General features: G+C 39.6%; 1 protein-coding gene across 12 annotated transcripts in view; it reads right to left on the bottom strand.

The window, feature by feature from the left end:
* Positions 1–25,400, bottom strand: part of CDC42BPA (CDC42 binding protein kinase alpha (DMPK-like)) — a 155,572-nt gene that overhangs the window by 14,479 nt on the left and 115,693 nt on the right. For 4 of the 12 annotated variants that reach the window (XM_012730941.1, XM_012730948.1, XM_012730946.1 and 1 more), the window contains 8 exons: positions 25,275–25,351; positions 24,236–24,283; positions 14,872–14,955; positions 7,480–7,585; positions 4,523–4,659; positions 3,746–3,885; positions 2,492–2,573; positions 655–871 (listed from right to left, as the gene is read on the bottom strand). In XM_012730941.1, the coding sequence (XP_012586395.1) occupies positions 655–871; positions 2,492–2,573; positions 3,746–3,885; positions 4,523–4,659; positions 7,480–7,585; positions 14,872–14,955; positions 24,236–24,283; positions 25,275–25,351 (891 nt within the window). Of the gene's footprint in view, positions 1–654; positions 872–2,491; positions 2,574–3,745; positions 3,886–4,522; positions 4,660–7,479; positions 7,586–14,871; positions 14,956–20,474; positions 20,514–24,235; positions 24,284–25,274; positions 25,352–25,400 lie in introns of all 12 variants that reach the window. The other 8 variants (XM_004691036.2, XM_004691035.2, XM_012730943.1 and 5 more) reach the window with 4 other exon arrangements.

The following is a 25,400-nucleotide window of genomic DNA, read 5'->3' on the forward strand; positions in this document are numbered from 1 at the left end:
TTCCTGGCAGATTATAGTGGCAAATGTCTGAGGTCATCTTCCGCAGAACAGTCAGTAGAAAGTAATTTCCACAACACTTGAAAAAGGAAGTAAGCCTTTTTCCAACAGAAGGTGAAACAATGAAAAACCAAATTTGTCAGTATGCTCGGTGCAGTTCTTTCGCTTGCTGTGGGCGGGGGCATCTGGGACCTGTCATCGCTCCTCCTAAGGAGCATGGCAGATGGCTGCAAGCACGCAGAAGCGCAGGCTGAGTCTGGTCCGCACGCCAGGAGCTGCCGTCCCGCACTCAGGGCTGTGTCCGTCCCAGGTGTCTGAGCCTCCCAACAGCCCGGGGGGGCAGCAGTACATAGATTTACACATGAAACTCACACTTTAAGCAATGAAACAACCTATTCTAAGTCCTACAAGCGGAAAGTAGGTCTGTAAATAGACTACTCATTAGTAGATTTGCTTTCTCAGAAGTCATCAGAAAAGTGTGTGCTCCTTTACTTAAAAATGGAGCTCTGCAATCTCCTTCACCCGACCCCCACGGGGGACGCACATGTGACGATGCCTGCAGGATGGGCACGGGGGTTCCTGGGTGGAAGCTCGCCCTGCTGATGAGGGACATCAGCGAACACTTGGGGTACCGTGGGAGCGGTTACAGATCCGTACCTATGATGGCAGCTGCCTGGGTGGTCTTAATGAGGGGCAGGGAACTGTCGTAAGCCTCTTTGGGAACATAGACTGAGCGGTCTCTGAACTTGTTTTTCCTCAGGATCTTGTGCAGCTCACTCAGCACTCCTACCCACTTGCTCTTCTCATTCTCACTGTCTGCCAGCATCAGGATGGAGCACTTGCTGCTCGACGCCGAGAGCTGCGAAGATGTGACCTGGGAAAGGGAATCGGTACCCGCAATGTGAGAAACAGACAGTCGGTGTCAGTTTCAGACTTGTGCTAGCTCAGTGCTAGCCAACAAATGAGCATTCACTAGACAATACTAGCTATTCAGAAGAGTGACTGTTTTCAGCATTAGAACCACAAAGACAGCAACTACCACTGTATCTTAGTATGACTTCTACTTTCTTTGCTACTAACTGCCAGAATACCGCCTCTGAAACACGCATCGATGCTCACGTCGCAGCAGCAAATGTCATTTCTTGAATAATTCAGAGCCCTGGACACTAACCAAAGTGCTTACAGGCATTAACTTGCTTAGCCTCCTCAGTACCTTCATGAGACAGTATTGTTATAACATCCTGATTTTATATGTGAGAAAACTATGATGCAGAGAAATTAACTACCCAAGGCCACATGGCTAGACCAGACCCTATGTTCAGGTGTGGAAACACCTCACCACTCTGATTTTCAACTTGTTTTAAAATGTCCTAAGTGTTAACAGCTCCCTTCCCCTTACTTCAGGACAATAACTCCCATTATCTTACAGAAAATCAGAATACTTGAATCAATATTTAAATGAGATTATTATATAAACTGCACAATCAGGACAGATTTTAACTACACCTATAGGAATCTCTTGTCAAAGCTAATTTAAGCAGCAGTGACAACAGAACCCGACGGTGAGAACAAGCAGCAGACTGTGTACTTGTGCGGGCTCCCGTGGTGGCTGGGGGCCGAATAAACTGTCCCCGACCTGGAACTGAGTTTGCCTGAGCCTTGTCGGAGCCGGCACAGACAAGCGCCCAGCACACTGCTGGGCAGGGAGTCCCTACCTCCTGCCCCCCTATACTTTCTCCCTCTTCCTTTTCTTCCTGCCTTTTTCTTTTTCCCTTTACTGTTTCAGTTCACCAATTTGTGAGCGCACTATGGCAGACAGCTTCCGAAGGTGGTGACCAACAACTGTCCTATGGATTTCCGGTCTTCTTATCAAGACATGGAGTCCATCCCTGCCCCTCAGGCCTCTGCTACCCTCATGACTCGCTTCAACCAACAGAATAAATACAGAGTGTTATTACGCCTGTTTTGGACGGAGTCCTTAAAAGGCTGGGCAGTTTCTTTTGCTCTCTTGGAAGTCAGCCATGGAAAGCTCAGCCAGACTATTCAATCACCACAGAAAGAGCAAAGATCACCTGGCGAACCCCCAGCACCAAGGCCCGGGATGTGAGAGTAAGGTCGTTTGGCGATTCCAGATCCATTGAGTTGAAATGAGCCACAGGAGTGACCCTGGTCAATGTCAAAAGAAGTGTACAGCTGCCCCACAGAATGGTAAAAAAGAAATCACTATTGCTTTAAGCTACTATGCTGAGAAACCTCACATTCAATTTTTCCACGTGGCAGTATTTATTTGAAAACTGATATGACTCAAATATATTAACCAAAAGAAAACCTATTTCAGAAACCATCATTCACATTTTCCATAGGTCTTCTGCGAATTAAATACCTACTCAGCACCAATCACCTACAGAGTGAAGTGTTGTGTGACATGGATACATCAAGAAACCTATTCTCAGTAAGTCTATGATTTATATAGAGAGACAAAGTGCACACTTACTCTGAATATACAGGGTATATCCTTCCGACTTGCATGTATGACATCAGAAGCCAGGACTGAACTCACAGAAAAGTCTTCATCCCTGCAGGGAAAGGTCAGAAGTCAGCGTATGTGGGCCTGTGTGTGTAGTTTTGGATGTGTTTCCAAATACACATATGACCTGATCCTCAAAACTTAATTACACAGGGAATTTGGCTTTTCCCTCATTATAATTGGTAGGGCCCAACATTAACTTATCAAGAGTAACTGAGAGAAATGATTGCTGGTGACCGCAGCCCCAAGGCTAGTAAGTGTGCAGGAAGAGCTGACACCTGCAGAGGGCAGTGTCTAGGACTCCGGCAGACTGGGCCCTCCTCCCTCCCCTTAAACACACCAAGAGCTCTCCACACAGGTCATCTGAGCTGCTGTCCCTCCAACACCTGTGACAGACTTCTTTCACATGATTCCTTCCTTGTGACTGCTTGACTTGGTTGCTGGTACGTCATTCTCTTGGTCTTGCAAGCCTGACCCCTTAGTCTTGGGCTCCCCTACCCCCAATATTTTTCTCTATCGAAACTCTTACAGCAGGCTCTGTTTGATTTTTATGCTACTATTTCTTTTTCACTATGCTACTATTTCTTGTTTTTCATCCTATCGTACCTTTATTTCTGGGGGAAGATGTTTTGACTGCCAGTGTGAGAAATAACTGTAAGTCCTAGTTTTGAACAGTGGAGAAAGAGCTGGATTGGAGCTATGTGTCTGCAAGTCACCAGCAGACAGGGAAGCTGAAGCTAAGGGAGTACATGAGATCACTCAGGGAGGGTCTGGGCCTACAGAAGAGGGAAAGGAGAGTGGTCCCAGAGGAGGGAGTGTGTGAAGAATGGACCAGAAACATTCTGAAAAGTTACTCAAATGTTTACACATTCACTACGTATTTCAGGGGCGGCCTGCTTGTGAGGTTTTTGTTTCCTCTGCTCTTACTGGAATTATGCTCTAAGACCTGAGGGTAAGTAACACACAACAGGCCTTCATTATCCCAGCAGTCTTAACCCTAGGCTTTTAGATGCAATTTGCTTCTTTTCATTGACCCCTAGCTCCCACAAACTCAACACACACCAACGTGTCCTCTCACTACACCCTATGTCCTATTGTCAACCATCTTACGTAACAGCATTAGGACAGTAACATGAAGTTAGATTTCAACAAGAGAACTGAAGAAAAACCAACATGTTTTATTCCTGTGCTGCAGAGATACAGGTCCCTGTACAAGCTTACCTCATGTCAATCACCTGACTGATCACGACGCTGGGCTGCGACGCTCTGCCTTCAGCAATGTCATACAGAAAGAGCTTGAAGTCGCAAACGACTGCCAAGGATCGCTGCCACCCCTTCTTCACCCCTGCGGGCTTCGGGATCTTAGTTTTGTTTCAGACAGGCAAACAAAAACAATTCAAATTAACATGTCAGTCAGAGTCCCTTCCATTACTTGGTAATTGCAAGGTGAAAATGAAGACAAAATTGTCACTGTAGTTGGCAAAGCAGCAATAAACTATCATTAATGTCATTAGCAACATGAAAAGATGAAATCACCGAATGCCATTTTAGCATGAAAATCTCTAAAATGGTACCATTTTAGCTTTCACTAGGAATTCATTAAAATAATACTTTCCCTAAGCAACATAAATGTCAAATTTAGTAGAAAGGTGACAAGCAACTTATACTTTAAGTATCATTCAAAATTGTAAATAAGATTATGTCCTGACGATATCCCCTACTTCATAAATGTAAACTACTTCCTTAGGAAGACAAGAGCCAAAGATCCTTTATGGTGATTTCAACATCTTTTCTTACAAGATAAGGAGAGTGAAGACAATTTTGAGACATTCTGAAATTTACTTCTAAGCAAAGGGTAAGTTTTTGTTTTCAAACCATTACATGAAATAAAATCATTAAATGCATTTATTCCCTTAATTTTCTGTCGCCATCTGTGTAAGGTGGCTAGACTTCGTAAGTTTTAAAATACTAATCTAAACGCAGCCCACGCATACTCACCCTAACGTGGCCTTCGTAAGCGGTTCCTATTCCTTTCTGCGGGTCTATGCCCAGGGGGCCTTTTGTCTGTTCAGGAGGAACTGGACAAGCAGTGGGAGCTTTGTTTACACAAGTTATATGGCACGAGAAGCCGCATGCTTTTGGAGGGAAAAAAAGACATAATATTCAATAAAAATTCATTTTTACGAAATTAAAATACACAGAACATTCATTCTACGCAAAGCGCTACGTTAGATGAATGCTTCTCTCTGACTTTTTTTCAAAACTTGTTTTGTCATGTAGGAACTAATTATTTGCTTACCAATAAGAATTTCCATGAGAAATAGTGAGTTTTTAAAATTACATTTTTTTACTGCAATGTGTTAGCTTCATGATCAAAATGAGAGGCAAAGAAGTTAAAAAGAAAAATCTAACTGTAGGGATGAAATGGTTGATTTAGACTTTGAATTCCTGAATGTTACCAGGAATTTCTGGAGTTCACTCATTTCACTGCAAATTGTTATCTGCCCTGAAATTTCCCTTCAAGCATCACTAACGAACATTAAACTATCTGCTGTTTTTGCAGTCTCTGGAAAACGTTATATTAAAGAGGTACAAATAATGGTAAGTTCAGGAGCTATTGAGTGCTTTCAATTATCCTGTGACAAAGTAAAGAGGTACAATTGTCCCCATTTCATCCGATGTGCCTTGGGTCACTGAGCCCGTGAGGGACATGGCCGGCATCCAGGTAGCGCTCTGTTAACAATACCGCCACGGCATTGCCATCTGATGCCTACATATTGAGTTTGCGATCTGAAGACAAAATGATAAATGAAAATAAACTCCTAAATTACACTGAGACTTGGTGGGATAAGAACTAAAGATTAAAATATTTAAAATGAAATTACTGGGAGCAGTTATAGACTTAAAGTATCTATTTAAACAACTATTCTAAGGGTGTATCCTGGAGAATACATGAGAGCTGAAGGTCTATCACTGTGAGGCTATGCACAGGGCAATGAGTTATGCACATCACTAATAAATCCATGAAGCCAACAGAGCAAGATGGTCTAGTAGTGACTGCAGAAGACTAGACAAACATCTGTGAGACATCTCTTGCCTCTAAGAGGATATGTTATAATTTGTTTGACAAGCAAAACTCCCACCTCCAAAGGGCAGGGGAAAAGCAAAATAATAATCTTACACTGGATCTAATTTCTACCAACCAGAGAGAAAATGATGACAACCTTCAGAGGCTGTAAAGTTGTTATTGTAAAACCTGACAGCCTGAGCACTTTCTAATGCGTCTCCATAGCTTTACAGAGTGGGCTTTAGAAGGCCAGAGTCTGGGGAGATTGCAAAATATCCTGTTTTAGGGGCCTAAGGTCAAGTAGTGTCTGGATTCTTTCTTATTATAACTTTAAAACATTTATAAGTACTAAGTTCTGAGATCACAAAAGGCTTTAAAAATATTCTATTCTCTCCTGTGACATTAGACACCCATTCCTATCAATGATTTAGGGGATTTCATTTTAGACTTCTTTGCTACCTTTACTTTTTTATCTACCCTAACTATGTTTGCTAAGGGCTCAGTCCTCACACGTTTTATCTTCACTCTACATGTACTTTTCTGGATAATGTCACCCACTGTCACTATGTCATACACTTGAACTCCCAAATCTCTCCTCTTCAGCCTTAATCGTGTACTAACGGGCTAGCTAAGACCATGCAATCTAGAGCTCCCATTTTGGTGGTGACAGTTAACCTACACAGAACACACTGCTAGAAGATGGTATTCATTTCCCCTTATTCCAAGCATTCAAATACAGGCTAGCTAACATGTAAGAGGGGCACATGCCCCTCAGGGAATGACCTCTCTTCACGATCCCTTCTAACCCTAAGAGCTAAGAAATGGGAACTAATATTAGAATTTGAAATAGCAATTACTTTTGTATCTTTTAAATAAAATATACTAGTAAATCATATATGAGGCATTGTTATATAGTAGTAAACCTGATTTCACAAAAAACTGTATTTCTAAAAGACATAATACCGCCCATGATGATTTAAAATCGTTTTATCTCTGATGTCTTAGGAAAAAGAAATATATTTTGTTTTCTGTTCAAAGGAATCCTGATCTCTCATCTCTCAGAATGTGAGCTACATGAGGGCAGGCTTTTCTTTGTCTCTGCCCAGAAATGCACCTCCAGTGTCCAAAACACAGGACAGAAAGAATTAATGTATGAACGGAAAAACATTTGCTATTTTTTTTCTTTTGCATAGAAGAACGGGAGTTTAGGTCAGAAGTGTGGGAAGATTCACCAGTGACAGAGTGGGGAGCAACAGTCAGATCTACTGAAACACACTGCTGAGAGGAGCAGCGGGGAGACAGGAGAGGTCTGCTGTGCCACACGGTCACTCCCTGGCCAGGGATTGAACTCAAGCCATTGAAGTGGTAGTGCTGAGACTTAACCCCAGCCACGAGGGAGGCCCAGGAAAAACCTCTGCTATTAATACCAGGAATAAAATGTCTTTGGAGGGACGGACATTTAATTTTCTGGAAAAATATCACACTGCATTATTTCCATGATTTCCTATACTAATTTCTCTAATAAATTAGTATTTCTCTAATGAAAGACAAGAATAAATGAACAGATTCATGGATAACTTTCGTATCTCGTCTTTCACATAGGCTAATGGTTTCGCAGGCCACAAATTCACCTGAATAATGAAACTAGGATGAATGAAATATATATAAATCTCTCTCCCGTAGAAAATGTTTCTAGGGATCATCTGTGGAGTTTCTCTGATACTTTTAAAGCGATACTTTTAAAGTTCAACTTTTAAAGCGCTCTGTTCCTTCTATCCAAAGAAATGAAATAGTAAGTAAAATAAACATTCAGATATATTCAGCTGATTACAACTTAGATGGTAAATTCTAGGGCTCTAAAGCCATTTTCTTGCCATTCTGCTCTTACCTTCACAGGCGCATCCCTGTCTTATCAAACCCACCATCAAAGATGTACACTGGTGACACTTGGTAGGAGTAGTAAAAGATTTGACAAAAAACTGATGAGTCTTGCGCTGCAAAACAAAGGGGTACAAACATACATATTACTGAAAGGATTTCCATAATGTGAGTCTGAGCTTACACCAGCTTCCAGCTTTCAGACTATTTCCTAAATAAGAGCAAACTGAATGGTTTGCATTTCATACCACATTTTTCTATTAGTCTCTTTAAATATTTCAAATATCCTATTTAAACATTTAAATGATATACTAAGTTACATTATTGCTAAAAAATAGAAGCTAAAGAGTCGCTCTTGATGTCCAGGTGAAAAACTGTAAAATATCAAAATTATTAAACTTTGGGAGATGGCAGAATCAGACAGATCTGTGCTCAGATTTTAACTCTACTTTTAGTTGGATCTCCATGAATATTTTTTCTTTTTTTATTGCAAATTTTAACTTCAGGATTAAAGGTAATTTTCAAGCAAAGAGCTGAGAGTAATTCTGCATCTATACAAATAAGTAAATTTAATATCCTTTTTATACTTTCTTAAAAATGAATAATAAGTAACTTACAATTCTTGTTCTTACAGTAAATGATTTAATACACTTCACAAACCTGTTCCCTTCCACGGTAACAGGCAGTGCTATGCTTGAGCAAACAGAAACACATGTCGTATTTCCAGCCAGACGGCAGTCTAAAAGTGGTAAGTCTTGTCTGATCTACATGGCTGTAAATCCATGTAAACTTGGGAGATCAGGAATATTCCTTTCCTGTCTAAATCAACTCTTAGCAAGTTTTAGTAATAAGTTATAATAATCATTCTTTCACTCTGCTCTGCAAACTTATGAGCAAATTACTCAGTTCCTCTGTGTCTCACTGGCTCATTCCATAATGTGCCCATAACAGCATGTACTTCACTGGGAGGGTACATGAACATTGAGACATGGTACTCAGAAGCATGCCTACTATAGAATAATCAAAACATTTCTTTACATTTGCAAGCTAACTTGATTAGTTATTTCTCTTTTATATGTGTGACTAATTTAAACTAATAAGAAATTTTTATCCAATAATCAAATCATATGTCACTACTGATGAAAAACTTAAGAAGTAGTATTTTATTTCAGTTGAGACCAACTTATCAAAAAACTAGAGGATATTCCTATCCTGTATTCATTGGGATATATTATTTATACCCCACAAAAGAATTTTTAAAGAATCAAAGAAGAAAAGTAGGCCATCTTAGACAGAATGACTGGCGAATCAGAGCAGTGGAGAAATGGGTAAGCCTCTCAAATCTAGAGCAGTGGTCAATCTCAAACACTATTTTAGAAATTCCTCAGGACCCTCAGTTTCAAAGCAGCACTGGGATTTGATTCTATCCTAAGTAGGACACAGATGATTTTTTCCACTAACGCTGTAATTGCTCCTATGCAGAACTAATACCAGCCAACACACAAACATTTTGCCTGCCCTTCACAGACTTCATCCCATGGACACAATATCACTGAAAAGATAGTTATTTCCTTGTGTAGCTGAAAGAAATAATAGCTAGACAGATTAAGTAAATTACTCATCGATGAATTAAATTACCTAATAACAGAGTTAAAATGTGAGCCCAGATCTGTCTGCTACTGCCATCTTTCAAAGCTTGATAATCTAGGCGCATATATAGAAGATGCTTCTAAACAGAATCAAGAACTACATAAAGTATTAGTTAGGTCAAGACTATGGGCCTCCATATCTGTGATTAAAAATACAAGTACCTGATTTGTTAACATCATATAAAATTTCGCTCAACATTGTTTCTCATAGATTAATTTTTACTCTTTTGAGGAACTATCAGGAACAAATTTTTAGCAGTAAGTTTTTCAATTGTTCAAAATACATTAACTCCAAAGATGGAAGGTTAATTTATACTCATTGGTTCTGAAGGCTTTATTACAATTAATCAACTGTGCAAGCTAAGTTTGTTCTCTTCTTCTAAAGGGTAACAACACATGTCTGAAATAGCAACTAAAACGTGACTGCAGTCATGAAAAATGTAACAACAATTTTTCATAAAATATAATCAATTCCTTACAAAAATACTTGTCAACTCGCCTCAGTGAAAATGGCCCATATCGAAATGACCAGAAACAAGTTCTGGCAGGGGTACAGAGAAAAAGGAGCCCTCTTATATTGCTGGTGGAAATGCTGACTGACCCAGCCCCTCTGGAAAGCAGTGTCTCAAAAGACTAAAAATGGGTCTGTTTTATAAACCAGCAATTCTACTCCTAGGTATCTAGTCCCCAAATACAAGAAACTGTAATTCGAAAGAAAACCTGCACTACCTATGAAAATAGCAGCACTACTTACAAGGGCCAGGCTATGGAAACATCTAAGTGCCAAACACAAGTGAGTGGATCAAGAAGATGAGGCACATACACACAGGGGAATATTACTCAGCAATCAAAAATACAAACTCATGCTATGTATAGCAATATGGGTGGAGCTGGAACAGGTAATGGTAAGTGAAATAAGTCAGAAGGAAAAGATAAACATTGGCTGGTGTCACTGGTATGTGGAATACAGAGAAACCAAACTAACAGTCAGAAAAACACAAAGCTAAAAGCTAACTCTTGAAAACGGATGACAGAACTGAAGCATCCAAAGATGGAGGGGATGGAGGAGGGGAAGGGACAAAGAGAGAGGAGCACAGTGGGCAAGGGGAAACCCTACCTGGAGTTACCTGATTGGGGGTGGGGGGGCCCAAATGTTTTTTACATAAAATAATAAATTATCATTATTTTTTTAAAGATTTATTTATTTGTACATACAGAACTGGGGTACAGGCCAGAGGCTCAGGGGTGGCGAGAGGCCACCAGTGACAGAGTGGGGAGCAGAACAGGCAGATCGATGAAGTACACTGCTGAGGGGAGCAGCGGGTGGGTCAGGAGAGGTCTGCCGCGCCCTGTGGTCACCTCCAGGGCAGGTGGGGATCAAACTCATGCGGAAGTGGCTTTAGCGTCTTAGTGCTGTGCTTTAACCTGCTGTGCCACCAGGAGGGCCAATAAATTATTTTTTAAAAAGAAAGAAATGAAATTTAAAATAATGTAGAACAATTCAAACTACTAATGGAATAGAATTGAGAACCCAGAAATAAATCCACACTTATATGGAACTTAAGCTACAACAGAGAAGCCAAGAGATAACACTGGGGAAAAGAAAAGGCTGTCTGACAAAGTGTGGTGGGCAAACTAGAAACCAGTGACACTAGACCAATTATCTCACACTAACAAAAATTAATTCAGGATGGATCCAAGACTCAGACCTGAAACAATAAACACTGATGAACACACAGGTACAACATGCCATGACAATGGTGTCTTTATGGGCTCATCTCCAACAGCAAGAGAATAATAAAAAGAAGTGGGATTACATCAAAATAAACAGCTTCTTTCTAGTGAAAGAAACTATCATTGAACCCAAAAGAGACCCTCCTGTGTGGGAGAAAGTATTTGCGCATCATACATCTGACAAGGGGCTGCTATCCAAGACCTACAGAGAACTTAACTTAATTCAGCAAAAGGAAACAAGCCAATGAACAATGGGCAGGAGCCCCACATAGACACTTCCAAAGAAGGCATGCAGAGGGCCACAACACGTGAAAATACTCGTCAACTGTCACCAGGGAGATGCATCTAAAACATTTTTTAGAATTATGTCTTAATGGAGGTACTATTGGGATGCTCCCATCAAATATTAGCACTGAGGGGCACCCACGGCCAACTCATCCATACTACTTGATGTTGTGAGCCTGAAACTCCATGTTACATTGATGTTACATATCTGTGACCTCTAATTTTCTTTATTTTCATTCTTTTTACATACCTTTAGACCACTGCCTGTGAGAACTTCCATTTGAGTCTTTACCGATCCATACTCACAAAACCGTGTGCCCAACGAGAGACCTTCTGTTTGGTCACTAAGATTAGGGACCATTTACCACACAGGTTAGGATACTGGTTTTACCATATTTTCTTTTGCCTTTCCTGCCTCAATGCAATGGATGAACAGCATTTCCTTTTGCAGGATTAATTTCACCTTTTATTTGCCAACCTTCTGTTTATTCCCTTTAACTTAAGATCCACATGTGCTTATGTGCTTACTTTTCTTACTCTGCCAACATTTAAACAAATTTCTATGATACCATTCCGCCAGGCTCTCTTCTCTGGAAAGAAATATTAAGCTTGTTTAAAATTCAAAAGAATCCACTGAGTTGGGTACTATTATAATCTTCATTTTTTAATGAAGAAATGGAAGCACAGAGAAATAAGTAATTTGCTGAAGTTCACACCACTAATATGTGATGGATAGGAACTTGCAATTTAGGACGTCTGGCTGGGATTTCACTGGAGTAACTAAAATGCTACCCAATTGGTACAGTTTCTCCTCAGACACGTCGACTGATGTTTACACTCACTTCTATTGTGTTTGTATTTAGTTCTGAATGGTTTTAAGTGAACACATTTTTCTTTGATATTTACTGAGTGGAGGGGCCTTGCTTTGACAGATGACAGTAAAGTCCTCCAAGAAATCTATTTACCATTTTTCCTGTATCTGTCTTGTTTTTATATCTCTTCTTGCTGAAGCACTTCCTTGCAGAAGTAATTTTTCTCCAGTTTCATTGACTTTACTGACACGAAACACGGTATTAATTTGGGGTGAATAATATGATGATTTGATACATGTGTATATTGCAAAGTGATTACCACAAACTTAGTTGACACCCACCACCTCTTGTGGTTACTTTTTTCTTGTGATAAGAACGTTTAAGGTCTACTGTCTTAAGCAGGTTTCAAATATACAATACAGTTTCGCTAACCATAATCACCTTGATCTACTGTCCAGAATTTACTGCTCTCACAACTGCAAGTTTGTTCCCTTTGGCCACCCCTTCCTTTCCCTGGCCCCACTGTCCCCCGTCCGCACCCCTCACCTCGGACAACCACCAAAATGTTCTTTATTTCTATGAATTCAGATGTTTTAGCTTGAACACGTTAAGTGAGATCATCTAGTGTTTGTCCATCACAACTTGACATTTCACTCAGCACAGTACCTTCAAGTTGCATCTATGATGTCACCATGCATACTACACTCTCTTGAATCATCTCTCCACTGACAGACAATGAGGCTGCCCCATGTTCTGGTCATCACAAATAATGCTGCGATGAACACGGGGGTCGGAATCTTGACAGCAACTTTGTTTTCCTTGGTTATATGATTGCAAAGGGAAATGTTGGACTGTGTGGTCGTTCTGTTAAGGTTTTGAGGAACCAATCTGTTGTGCACAGTGGCTGCATTATGTTCTCACTAGCATAGGTTGCCTATACTCTACATTCTCACCAGCATTTGCTAGCTCTTGTCTTTTCCATGATGACCATCCTAACATGTGTGAGGTGATATCTCATTGTGGTTTCGATTTGCATTTCCCTAGATAGGTGATGCAAAGCACTTTCAGAAAGATTGATGGAAAGCACTTTCACAAACCTATTATCATGTATTTGGATATCTCCTTTGGAAAAAATACCGGTTTCTCTGCCGCTTTATCGTCAATTTAATTTTTTTCTAGTTTGTGAATTCTTATGCCGCTGATGTTATTTATATATACATATATATACACATACACACATACATATATGTGTCTACACATACATATATGTGTATACATGTCTATATTTATATAAAACACTATCAGATATTTGATTTACAAACGTTTTATTCCCTTTCAGCAACCCACATTTTCACTTAGTGATGGTTTGCTTTACCATGCAAAAGCTTTATAGTTTGATGTTGTTGCACTTGTTTTTTGCTTGAGGTGTCAAATCAAAAAATTCAATGCCAAGACTGCTGTCAATGAACTTACTACTATCTCTGTTTTCTTCTAGGGGTTTTGGTTTTAAGTCTTAGAGTCATGTGTTGAATGCATTCTAAGTCACTGTAAGGAAGAGATCCAGTTTCACTCTTTTGCACTTAGCTGTCCAATTTTCCCAGCACCATTTACTGCAAAGACTACTCTTTCCCCACTGCATATTCCTGATTTCTTTTTCATAAATTAATTGACCATATGTGTGGTAAAAAAAAATATGAATTTATGGGGATTCTCTATGATGGTCTATAGACTTGTGTGTCACTTTTAATACTAATATACTGTTTTGATTACTATAAGGTTGTAATATAGTTTGAAACCAGGAAGTATGATATTCCAAGTTTGTTCCTATTTCTCAAGATGGGTTTGACTATGCAGGGTCTTTTGGAGTTCCACACAAATTTTGGTAAAGTTCTTTCTTTTTCTGTATTCAATGCCATGAAAATTTGACATGGATTGCAACAGATCTATGTATAGCTTTATACACACACACATAGTGAAATGAATCTATATAGGTATCTCCCATATGGATCTTGACACTATCTCTGTCATATAGTTTATATATTTTCCACCTAAGCTTCTGCTAAATGTTCATTTCTGTTATCAGTTAGTTTATTCTGCTGCCACAGCCATCTATAGTTACTTATTTCAGCAGTTATATTTTCATGCAAGTCCTTGTGGGAAAAAAAATGTTAGTTTTTTTTTTTTTGGTAAGTGCCTTATCCTGTTCCCATGTTACCAACATACTTTCTTTCTTACCTCTTTGAACATATTTATTGCCTTTATTTTATTCATGTTCTCTCTGGCATTAAAATCTTGCTTCATCTAGAATAGGTTATTCAGTCTGTAGTCTTTTTAATACCAGGTATGTTTTTTCCTTATTTATTAGTTTTTCTGGTTCATCAGCCTCTTTTTTCTTTTGTGGTTTATTCAAAAGGTTTATATTTTGAGGAGGGACATATCAGTTTTTCCAATTTCTAGAATTTTACTGTCGGAGCTTAAGATAAGCAGCTAAATAATCATATTCTACCATATGCAATTTTCAAACACAGTCATGTTAAGTAGAATGAAAATTTACCTGAATTTTTCAATAGCCATTTCTCTTTCTCAGTGGTTTATTATCTTTAACCTAAGATTCTTGCACAAATGGCCTCAAATTAGTTGTCACGGTCTCCTTAAAATATACCCTCCAAGCATTACTCTTCACTTCAAAGACACTGAATTTAAGAAGGTGGAGGCCAAAAAGAAAAAAAAACCCTTTATACACATACCTCCTACCTTTCTAAAAAGTGATTATTTACATTTATGTATTTATTTTCTAAGCTTTTATGTTTGTAATTTTGGGGAAACCAACAGTGAATATGACAAAAAATAAGAAAGCAGAAGAAATCCATTCTCTATTCTCCCCCTTCAGAACACAACATGTCATAACTGGACTGAGTGTACCTTTGGTGGAAAACCAGTTGAACCAGAGCATCCCTTTTTCCTTAAGGTTGGTGTGTGAACAGGAAGTGGAGTGCAGTCTGCGATCTGAATCCAGGGGCAGAAAGGGGAAATAAATGTCATGAAACATTCCATCTATTTTGAACATCACTAGAAGTAAATCAGAGTAAATAAGGTCAAACAAAACATCAATGAGGCAAAATACTTCAATAAAGCTAAAATTTTCATAATGCTGATAATTTAAATTTCTGTCTGTAATGTGTACAAATGAAACATTTGTTCAGTTATAAAAATAGTTTGTTAGAAAATTAAAAAAATAATTTGGAAAAAGAATCTACAGAAGAAAACGAGTCATAACATATAGTTTACACAAACATAAGGATATTAATTTTCAACTTCATCTGAAAATGCCATATTCATTCTAGAAAATGTCTAAGAGGAGCTTTTAGCGAGATTTAAAATCAAAATAATTAAAAGAATCCTTTAACTCCTGAGCTTCTATCTACAGAGTGTAGATTACATATATGGAACACAAGTCTGGATTTGTGGATTTACTGTGCAGGGAGAGAGAAAACAGATACTGATAGGTTGATCATTGGATTTTTTGCAAAAATTAATTTTCAAAGATGGGAGTTAGATTACTTAACAGTGGTGGAACTGAAAGTTTGCATAAAAATTTAGTTATAAACTGTATCTTCATTCTGAGGCACTCTATATATATGTCTTTGAATAAAAGAATCTGTGATTTTACTGGATGTTATTGGAGGAAAAAAATTACGACTTAGCCAGCAAAGTATAAAGAAATGACACAAAGAGTGACTTCCTCTTAGGATGCTAACCAAGCATCAAACCAGTTTTGCATAAAGACGCAGAATATTCTAAAATAAGGGAAAAGTAGTAGAGAAAAGTAGATGATCTCTCTAATCTTATCACTATGTAACTGCCATTTCACCTTAACATAAAGATTGAACTCCTTAAAAATTTCTGCTTAGTTGTATTTAATTTGAATTTAGTTTTCTTTTAAATAGCTTGCAACTTAACATCTAAAAACTTAACATTTATAACTTAACATGAAAAAAGAACACAGAAAGGCTATATAAAAGCTTATATCAATTAATATGAAACTAAATTATCATTAGAATTTACAGAAAAGACCCAAGAGGAAGTTTCAGAATTAGAAAAGAATCGAGGGTACCAGGTACAAGATTAACAGTGTTCACAAAGTTTAGCACTGCTTCAAAAGAAAATTTATTTTAAAAAGTTCTCATTCACCATAGCAAAACAAAACAAAAAAAAAAAAAAAACAACCCTTTAAGGTACCTAAAACATGGCACAGGCCTAGCAAGCAATATGGAGTACATTCATGAGGAAAGTGAACATTATTGAAGGATAAAAAAGAAGATCTCAGCGATATGTACACATGCCAGTTCAGAGATGGAAACGTAACACATGAAGGTGTCGGTTCTTCTCAGACAACTCTGAAAGTGCAGTGCAGTTTGCATCAAATGCCCTACATGGAGCCTGACAAGCTGAAACTAAAACTCATATGGTAAAATATCAAGAAAAACAGAAGATTAAGGTCGGTGGAAGGAGCCAACCATACCAGATCCCAGGGTTATTTTGGGACTGTAGCAAGATGTAGCAAGATCAGATGCTGGTGTAGGGGCAGGCAGACAAAAAGAAGAATGAAAAAATATACATAGCCCCAAGTAGAACAATTTAATAAAGTAGAGACAGCTTTATGAATCAATGAGGAGATGTGAGTTAGTTCACATTAGAAACTGATTAAACCCTACTTCCCACAATAAATAACAATAAATTTCAGCTGATAAAGGCCTAAACATGTAAAAACAAAATTTATAAAAAATTTTAGAAGGTAATATCAAAGAAAATCTTGATAATTACTTTATAATAAGTCATAAAGTAAAAGACTGATAAATACTGCCACTTTAAAACAAAAACTGTTGCAAGACAAAAAGATACCACAAAGAAAATTGAAAAATAGGACACAGACTGGAAGAAAATACTTGCAATGCATATGGCCAGCTAAGGATTAGTGTTCAGAATATACGAAGAACACTCACAAAGTAACTGGATAATAATTCAATGGGACAGTGGAAAAAAGACATGAATAGGAAGTTACCAATGGCCATAAGCATATAGAAAGATGCTGAACCACCTGAAATCAAAGAGAGGCAAATGCCACCCCATACCCATCAAATGAGCAAAATTAAAACCTGACAGTACCAAAGCTTAGTGGGGATGTGGGCAGTGGAGGGCTCCTACAGACCACGTACTGCTGAAAGGAGTGGAAATGGCCCAACCATTGTGGAGAATAACTCGGCAAGATCTGGTTCAAGTTGAAAATGCATATACACAGAACCCACTAATTTCACCAGTAGGCATCTGCGCTAGACAAACTGCACATTTGCAATTTGACCATCAGGCAGCTGTGAGGATGGTCACTTCTGCACTGACTGTAAGAACAAGACACTGGAGACCACTAAATGTCGGCCAACAGGAGAATGATAAATAGCTGAGGCACAGCCACAGAATGAAGAATGCAACAGTGATAGAACCACACAGACGTGAATCTGTATGAGGAAACCTCAAAACTGTAATAAGGAACAATAAAAGTTGCAGAAAGATACAAATAAACATTGTGTCAAATTTGAATACTCAACAAATGTTTTCGTATCACATTGTTTATGAATATAAATGAAACAGACGTGCAAAACCACGACAGAGGAGATACCAATTTCAGGCTGTTCTGATAGGTGTGGGAGGGGAGCGGGGAGAGGGAAGGAGGGAGTGATTCAACTCTCTAGGATATTTTCTTTCGAGACAGACTTGAAAAAAACAGGGCCAAAAGCTGACACCTGTTCAAGGTGTGGATGGTGTGTCATGGCACTGCTGTCTGTAGGCTCGATTTCAATGGTGATAACTCAAAATAAGTGTCGCAGGGTGGAAAAAGGAAGTCAGAATCGGACTACAACTCACACTGCAGTGCAGACAGCTCCGCCCGGACTGTCTGCTTCTATTGGATGCCAGAGGCAGCTCTGGAGAGGAATTGGGCACAAAGGGGCCAGGTCAAAACCGTGGGGCTGGACGAGGACCCCACACTCCCTGAGGCCCAGTAACAGCGCCTGACTGCTGGAGAAGGTGCTCTGCTCAGAAGACTGGACTTGGGGTGCTCAAGCCCATGAATGACATGAGGTGCAGAAGCAACACTGATCTCACACTAGGAAAGGCACGACTTAGCTGAGTGTCTATTACTGAGTAGCAGTTACAGAGTCAATGATTCAGTGCCACCAGGGCACTCTGAAGCTCCACTTATAAAATGACAGGTGCTGAGTCCTACCCAGAAGACCTGAGGTGTGAGGATGGCACCTGGCACGGCCGTGCACCGACATAGTTAAAATAATGACTACTCTAGAATTAAACTTAGTCCATTGTAGCTGAAGTCTGAGGGACAATTTTCTACTTTAGCATTATTCTCCTAGCTACACTATCACTCAAATGCAATGATCCCCACTACACTAGGCTACTGTGCGCCAGAGCTGGCGAACAGGAGCCAGACTTTACTTGCTTGTCAGCTCCCCTTTCTTGTCACAGTGAAAAGTTGGGGAGCAAGACTGCTCCTCTGCGGCACCTACACTGGCTCAGCTTCACTAGATGTAAAGGGGATGTGGACCTGGCTGGATGTAAGACTTGATGGTCGGGTTCTGTACATATGAGCTCTCAACAGGATCAGTCTAGGAAAATATGCCAGGAAAAAACAAAACCCAAGAAGTCACTTTTGTGAGTAGCCAGTTTTCACTTCATGTGATTAAAAATATGGTTCAGAAATAAAAACCTACTCACATTCCTAAGTTTTCTATCATTTTTGTTGAATAAAATCTTATTAGAAGAAAGAGACTTATGTGAATGATTCTTACTGCCAAGAGGTATGTATTGAAAAACCTCAAGAATTCGAGTCATTTAACCAAGGAAAAACTGAAGGATGCCTAAAAGAAAATTACCAAGCTTATCACATTTAAATTTTTTAAAACTCACATATATGTAAGTCAGTAAGTTCCGGTCCAGTAAAATAAGTATCTAAGGAATATGGGCCTTAAAACAACTCTTTCCCTAAAAATTTTTCATTATTTCAAGATTCGCAGAAATATTATGGGTAATATTACAAAAATGTGCAAGACAAGTGAGCTATAACTAATCTGAAATAAATTTAATCAGAAAAACAAAAAAATTATCATCTTAATAAAAGCCAAGTAGTTAAAACATTCTATTCATGGGTAGGTAATCAACTACTATCACTGGACACAGAACATACTGAGACCCCCTCCCTGAGGATATGTAGTTAACATCTACTCAGATTTTAAGTCCAAACACCCAATGGCTCAAACTCCACAAATTTCAGATTAATCAAGAAATCAGCTGAGCCAGCTGCCTTTCCACCAATGTCAGTGACGCAGTATCGGTGAACTTCCCGTGCAATCTGAACTACTTATTCGTTATTCAATAGGAGTCACATTAGAACTAATCGTGTTGACTTCACAATCAGTTCTCCATCACTGCCTCAGAGAACAGGAAGCAGTGCGCCACCCCACTCCACTACTTCCCAGCCCCTCCATAAACTTGAAAATGCCATGATCTAGAAATTTCTAAGGGCAAGAATTCTGGGTTTAAGGCATAGATCAACAGGGAATCCAAGAAGCTCACTGGAGAAAGCTAGAAGCTTGTATTTATCACAGACTTTCCTTTTTAAAGTTACTGTTTTATACCATACAGGAAAATCAAAGTAAAGGATGTTAGCTAGTTCACTGTTTCTCCACTGGGAGTTTCTGTGGGTGTTGGGGTGAAGGCTGTTTTACCAAGACTTGAGATGACAGGCAGATTCCCCACTCTGGACACAGACTCCCAGGGCAGGTGTGGCAGCCAGTCTATTTCAGAGCGAGAAGCATTCACCCAGCAGTAGCAGAGGAAGATGTTAACAGTTTGCTATCAATACATACAGAAAGAATGTTGCAGATAGTTTTTAAACCTTGGAAATATTTTAGAATAGGAAGTGTTTATTTCTAAGGCCCTTGCCTCAAATCACTAAGTAGAAGATATTTATCTTCTTTTGAATTACATGAAAATGTCTATCAAGACTTCCAGAGCTATTTTATATAAAGTTACAGTCATTAAGTTTTAACTTATCCCAAATCACTACTGCATTTTGCTTAATGTGAATTACCAAGTTTTCTTTCTGCATACTTAAAATATCTTAGCTATCTCTACTTATTTGCTTACATCAGATCATTTAGACACTCACTTTACATTCGATCAGTATTAAAGGCATATATCAGGATTACTTTTTTTGCCCAATTAAAAGTTTGATCACAGAAATTTATATGAACATTCCTAAGCTTTGCGGCCAAAGCCAAAGGGGAAAAAAAGAAAGAAAGAAAAATACAGCGATGCAGAGTAGCCACAGCTGGAGCAGCAGCGCAAGGCATGCAGTCAGAGGCAGATACAGCACGCACGTCAGCGGGTTGCGCAGCCACAGGCATAGAAAGGCAGGCAGAGGGCAGTGGTGGGCACACAAGCGCAGTGTCTCTTACACGTCTGCCTTTGCTAGCTGGAGGACAGGATGGAGAGCGCTTCAACAAGAAAGGAGAATACGACACGTTACAAATACTCACGCACAGTGCCGCCGACCAGTATTCCACTAACAGACAAGAATATAAACGTACATATAAAGCCGCACTTTTTAGTAGGCTGAAAGTGCACATATTTTCATGAAAAACTGGAGAATAGAAACTGTTAATAAAGTTTCGTTGAACTTTGCACAGTGACCCACAAAATAGCGCACCATCAAGGGACGGACATTTTCTTTTCTAGAAAGATTGGTAGTGGCAACATGAGAAGTGAGGGAAAAGGGTTCAAGGAAGGTTTACAATATGCCAAGCACTTAAAAAAAAAAAAAAAGAAGTTCCCAGATGAGGGGAGAAACCACTAGAAACCAGACAAATAGCAGAGAGATATGACTATAGTTTGCATGGGCACCTGGAGGAGGATATATAAGAATGTCAGGGGATCCAGAGGAGGGAAAAAACTACACAGCTATAGAGGGTTTCAGAGGAAACTTAAAGGATAATGAATGCATCACGTAAGACCAGCAGTTTCTTTTCATAATAACTGCGTGTATTCTACACACAATAAATGTGTATCATTATTAAGGAAAAGAGGAAAAAGATTACAGATTAACTCCAGAAAAGGGCTGGGGACTGAGTGGTTTGGGGGAGAGGAGGAGTGTGAGACAGGTACTTCTGTTAGTAACCCGAGGAAGTGTAAGCAGGTTCATACCTGAGCTTTTAGCTTCCTCTGTAATGAAGGATGGACTAAAGTAAGAAATGAGTACTTGTCTAGAACTCTGAAGGTCTTCTGAGCTTGGCTTACTACTATTTGAAACACAGTGTTCAAGATACCTTCCATTTCAGTTTCCTGTAGAAATAACAGTTCCTATTTGCCCATAGAGAAAGGTCACAAAAGAAAGTTCCCACCACCTTGGAAGGCCATTGTGTTGACATACACCCTCAACGTAGCTTCCCAACATGAAGGAGTGGCCAATTCCCTTCCTTTTCCATGACTTCCTAGGTGAACGTTAACGCCCAGATGGCATTCTCACTGCAAGGCCAGAGACTGCACCTACGAGTATGTCCGGAACGTGTCTTAGGATTCCAACTCGAGATGCTCCACTGAAAGTGAAAGTCTGCCCCAGAAGTCTAGGAAAGTGACGTGGTTTGGTCTGATGGAGCTCTGGGACATGCCAAAAAATGCCTGTAAGAACAAGCCTGTGAGAGTTAAGGGACGCGCAGAAGGTGATGTGGGAGGAGAGGAGGCACTGGCCGCGGAACGACGTGGCCCCAGGGGCAATACAAGGGCGCGAGGCACGGAGCAGGGCAGTGACGTGTGGGCACCAAAGAACACTGGTCGTGGCAATTTGGCGCAAGACAGACTATCCCCTCCTGCAACTGAGATCATGCACACAATCTTCTTTTCTACAGCAATGAGACAGAAAACAAAAAAGAATGACCAGAAGATGTGGACTCTGGGTTAACTTACACCAGGTTGTTGTCACGACATCCTTACTGGCTTGTTTTCACAAATATCAAAATTCATTTCATCCCTTAGGAAACCAACATCAGAGAGAAAGGAAGCTAGAGAACTGGCAGTGTGCTTAGATGCAGGGCCCAACGACGCCAAAGACGAAGTGAGTCAAGACCTCCTTCTCCTAGGACTCTGCAGATGAAATGGTGATTTGGGGAAAGACAGACATAGTTATGTGCTACCAACAGAAAGAAACAAGAGGTTTATGACACAAAATGCAAATGAAGAATCAGGAATAATGACCTGAAGTGGGAGCTCACAGCTGGCCTTCACCCTATAGGCACAAAGCATTTCCCAAGGTTAAATGATTCAACAAGTCAGAAGCAAGTGCAGTGGTGCACAATGACGTCTGACAGAAGGCGGAGTAATGAAGAATTAAGAATACACCTAAGGGAACCTGAACTGATGGACGCGGAGGAGGCTGAAGAGGACGGGCAGAGAGCCGCCGGTGGAGAGCAGGGCCGAGAGGGCGCCCTGTGGCGTCAGGCATCGCTGAGCTGACTGATGGGAGCAGCGCTGTTACTGTCCTTAGTTACCAGATGAGCAAACTGGGGCAAAAGAAAGAATCTGTAACTTGCTCCAGGTCATACCTGAGGCCAGAGAGTCGTCAGCTATGTGCTTACCCAGTAAGCTGGTAGAAAGCGCTCAGGAAACACCAGGGAAAACCCAGAGGCCTTTTGAAGAGCCAGAATTTGAACTGCTGAAGGCAGCAGCCTTCCTGAACTTTTCTCTCTGTGCTATTTCTAGCTGCTGTAAAGTTGAGCTGTGCGCCTGAGCCAAGGCTGTGCCGGGTGACGGGGTGAAAGGTAGAGCGCGAGCAGATGCCAGCGCCGGCCTAGTGGGCAGATGCCAGCGCCGGCCTAGTGGGCAGAGCCGCGAGAGAGGGCGGGGCTGCGGAGTGTGCGCCCCAAGGGCTCCTCCGCTGGCTGGGGAGCACCGATGTGCCCGAATACGCGCGATCGCTTTGTGGGAGAAACGGGGGGTGCAGAGAAGGAAGAAAAAAGACGCTGTCAGAAAGAAAAATGAAAATGCTGTTCTAATGGGAAGACCGATCTATTGAAACTCCCTTCCCTTTCTTTCTAAGCTGAATGATACCTGCATGGAAACACAGTATGAAGCATTTTGAAGGCGTGAACTATGTGTCACACTGTAACAGGAAATACTATTTCATATGAAGAGAGATTTCCTTTAATCACACTGTCGAATAATTCTTTCTCTCGGAATAATAAAACAGTTTCATGTTGAATGGATATGTTAAGCACTTTGGTATAAAGATTTCGAAAATGACTTAAAATATTTTAAAAAATCCAGATCCACAGTTTCCTTTAGAGGAAAAATTATGCTAAATATGCTTCTGAATTTAATTATGTTTTACAAAACAGAAGGAATAAAACATTTAAAGATGTTCCCTTGGTTTTAAAAACACAGTACTTATATTTGAAGCCATTAGTATTTCCGGAAAATGTGCGTGTTAAACAGGATAGTAAAATGCGTTACAATGCGAATTATTGTGCCATTTAGTATGGAATGGAGAGACTGCATCGCAGGTAGTCTGTAAAGAGAATGAGGATCATTCCAATAGCATGCACTAGGGACCGCTAACTTATTAAATCTGCAGAATTAATTTAGGAGAGAAAACGATAATGCAGTTAACTTATTCAGTATCTAGTATACTTGTTAACTAAAATCATTTTCCACATTGAAAGAGAAATTGTCAGCATTAAAAACTGATTTATAATCAATTATTATGTTATCATAAAATCTACTGGAGGATTTAATAAAAAAAAGTCACTTTTCCTGATTACTCCTGCAGAGGATTACTTTTAACTAACAGAAATTAAATAGTAAAGTGCTAACAAGAAAAGAGAAACGTGCCTCAGAAATCACCATGAAAAATAAAAATGAGCAATTATTTCTCTATCTGTGTAACAGTTTAATGACAGTAACAAACAAGCATTCCAGTCTCCAGAATTGTTGCAAAGAATGGCAATACAGATTCTTTGATGGTCAAAGCATTTTTCAAAGCACATTTTTACTTTATTACATCTAATAGTGATAAACTCCTTATATTTAAGATAAGAAAGAAGCAATCTTGCTTTACAAATTATCAAGTGTGATCTTTCTAAAGCTGGCAAATTACTGGCAAATTCTTCATATCAATTCACTGATCTTTTTACTGAAGGATGCATTGGTTTGAAAATCAAAGACTTACGTCATCCAAAAAATCAATCAGTGAAGATGAGGAAGAAGAAAAGGAATCCTATTTAACGAATACAGCAATAAAAAAATAGAAAATATGGATGAAGCAATTTAATAAGAACAAATAATAAATCAAAAACTTGTAAAACAATTGAAAGGCAAATGACATTAATTCAAATAAATAAATGAGCAAAGCAGTCACTGTCATTGTTTCTCAAGACACAAATTTATCAATGACTTCTTAAAGGATGATTCTTTCTCCCTTTCCCAAAGAAATGAAATTTAATCTATACACTGACCCAAAATATAATAAAATGAAGCTCACTCATGGCAGTCACTGATAATCAAAGGAAGTGTAAGCACTGCAGAGTGTTTGCTTCTAGTCAATACTCTAGGAAGCAACAGAACGCTGAGTCTCCCCACGGGACGACAGGCTCTGAGGCAGGGCGTTGTCTATCTGTCGCTACTGTAGCTCTAGCACCTCAAGCAGTTAATTTCAGCAACATTTACAGTTATCTCTGTACAGCAACTTAAATTTTCGGAGGCAAAAATATATCACGATTCTTTTCCCAGCCAAGAATCAAGCAGCCGGCTGACAAAGACTGCCGCGTGCGCAGCCTTTGAGCCAAGCACACCCCTAGCCGGGAGCGGCGGAGCGGCGGTGGGCCCAGCACCAGCACCGCCGAGTCCTTGCTTGGACATTTTCACTTGTATCTTTTTTGTGGTTCTCTGCTTTGGAGAAAAAAGAAATGCCAGAATTATTCAAATATGAAGATTTGTTCTGCACTTACTGTTTCTCAGGGGGAGATAAAATTCAACGTTTATAAAATGCTCGTGTGCAGAACCTTCACTAGATGTTTTCTTAAGTGTCACTGTGATTACAGTTTCCAGGAGAAGGCACAACTCGCTCCTTTCCTGTATGGTTTTCTTCATGTAGGTGCTAAGTTCTCTTATGTGGGACGCAATAAAACAGTTTTTTTGCAAGGACATTTTAAACTATAAAGAGAATTTTAAATTGGCCACAGAGGATAGCCGCAAAGTTTAATACTTACTTCAAATTGATCCAGAGCATCGGTAGGCGTATTCAAAAATGCCAAGAAAGAATGCTGTGAGTCTTGGTGCTCTATACCTAGAAGACAGCGGCAGCTTTTTTTAAAACTATAATCAAGCTACTTTTC

Source organism: Condylura cristata, unplaced genomic scaffold (assembly GCF_000260355.1).
Source record: "Condylura cristata isolate star-nosed mole 26May11 unplaced genomic scaffold, ConCri1.0 scaffold00029, whole genome shotgun sequence".
In the NCBI taxonomy this organism is placed as follows: Eukaryota; Metazoa; Chordata; class Mammalia; order Eulipotyphla; family Talpidae; genus Condylura; species Condylura cristata.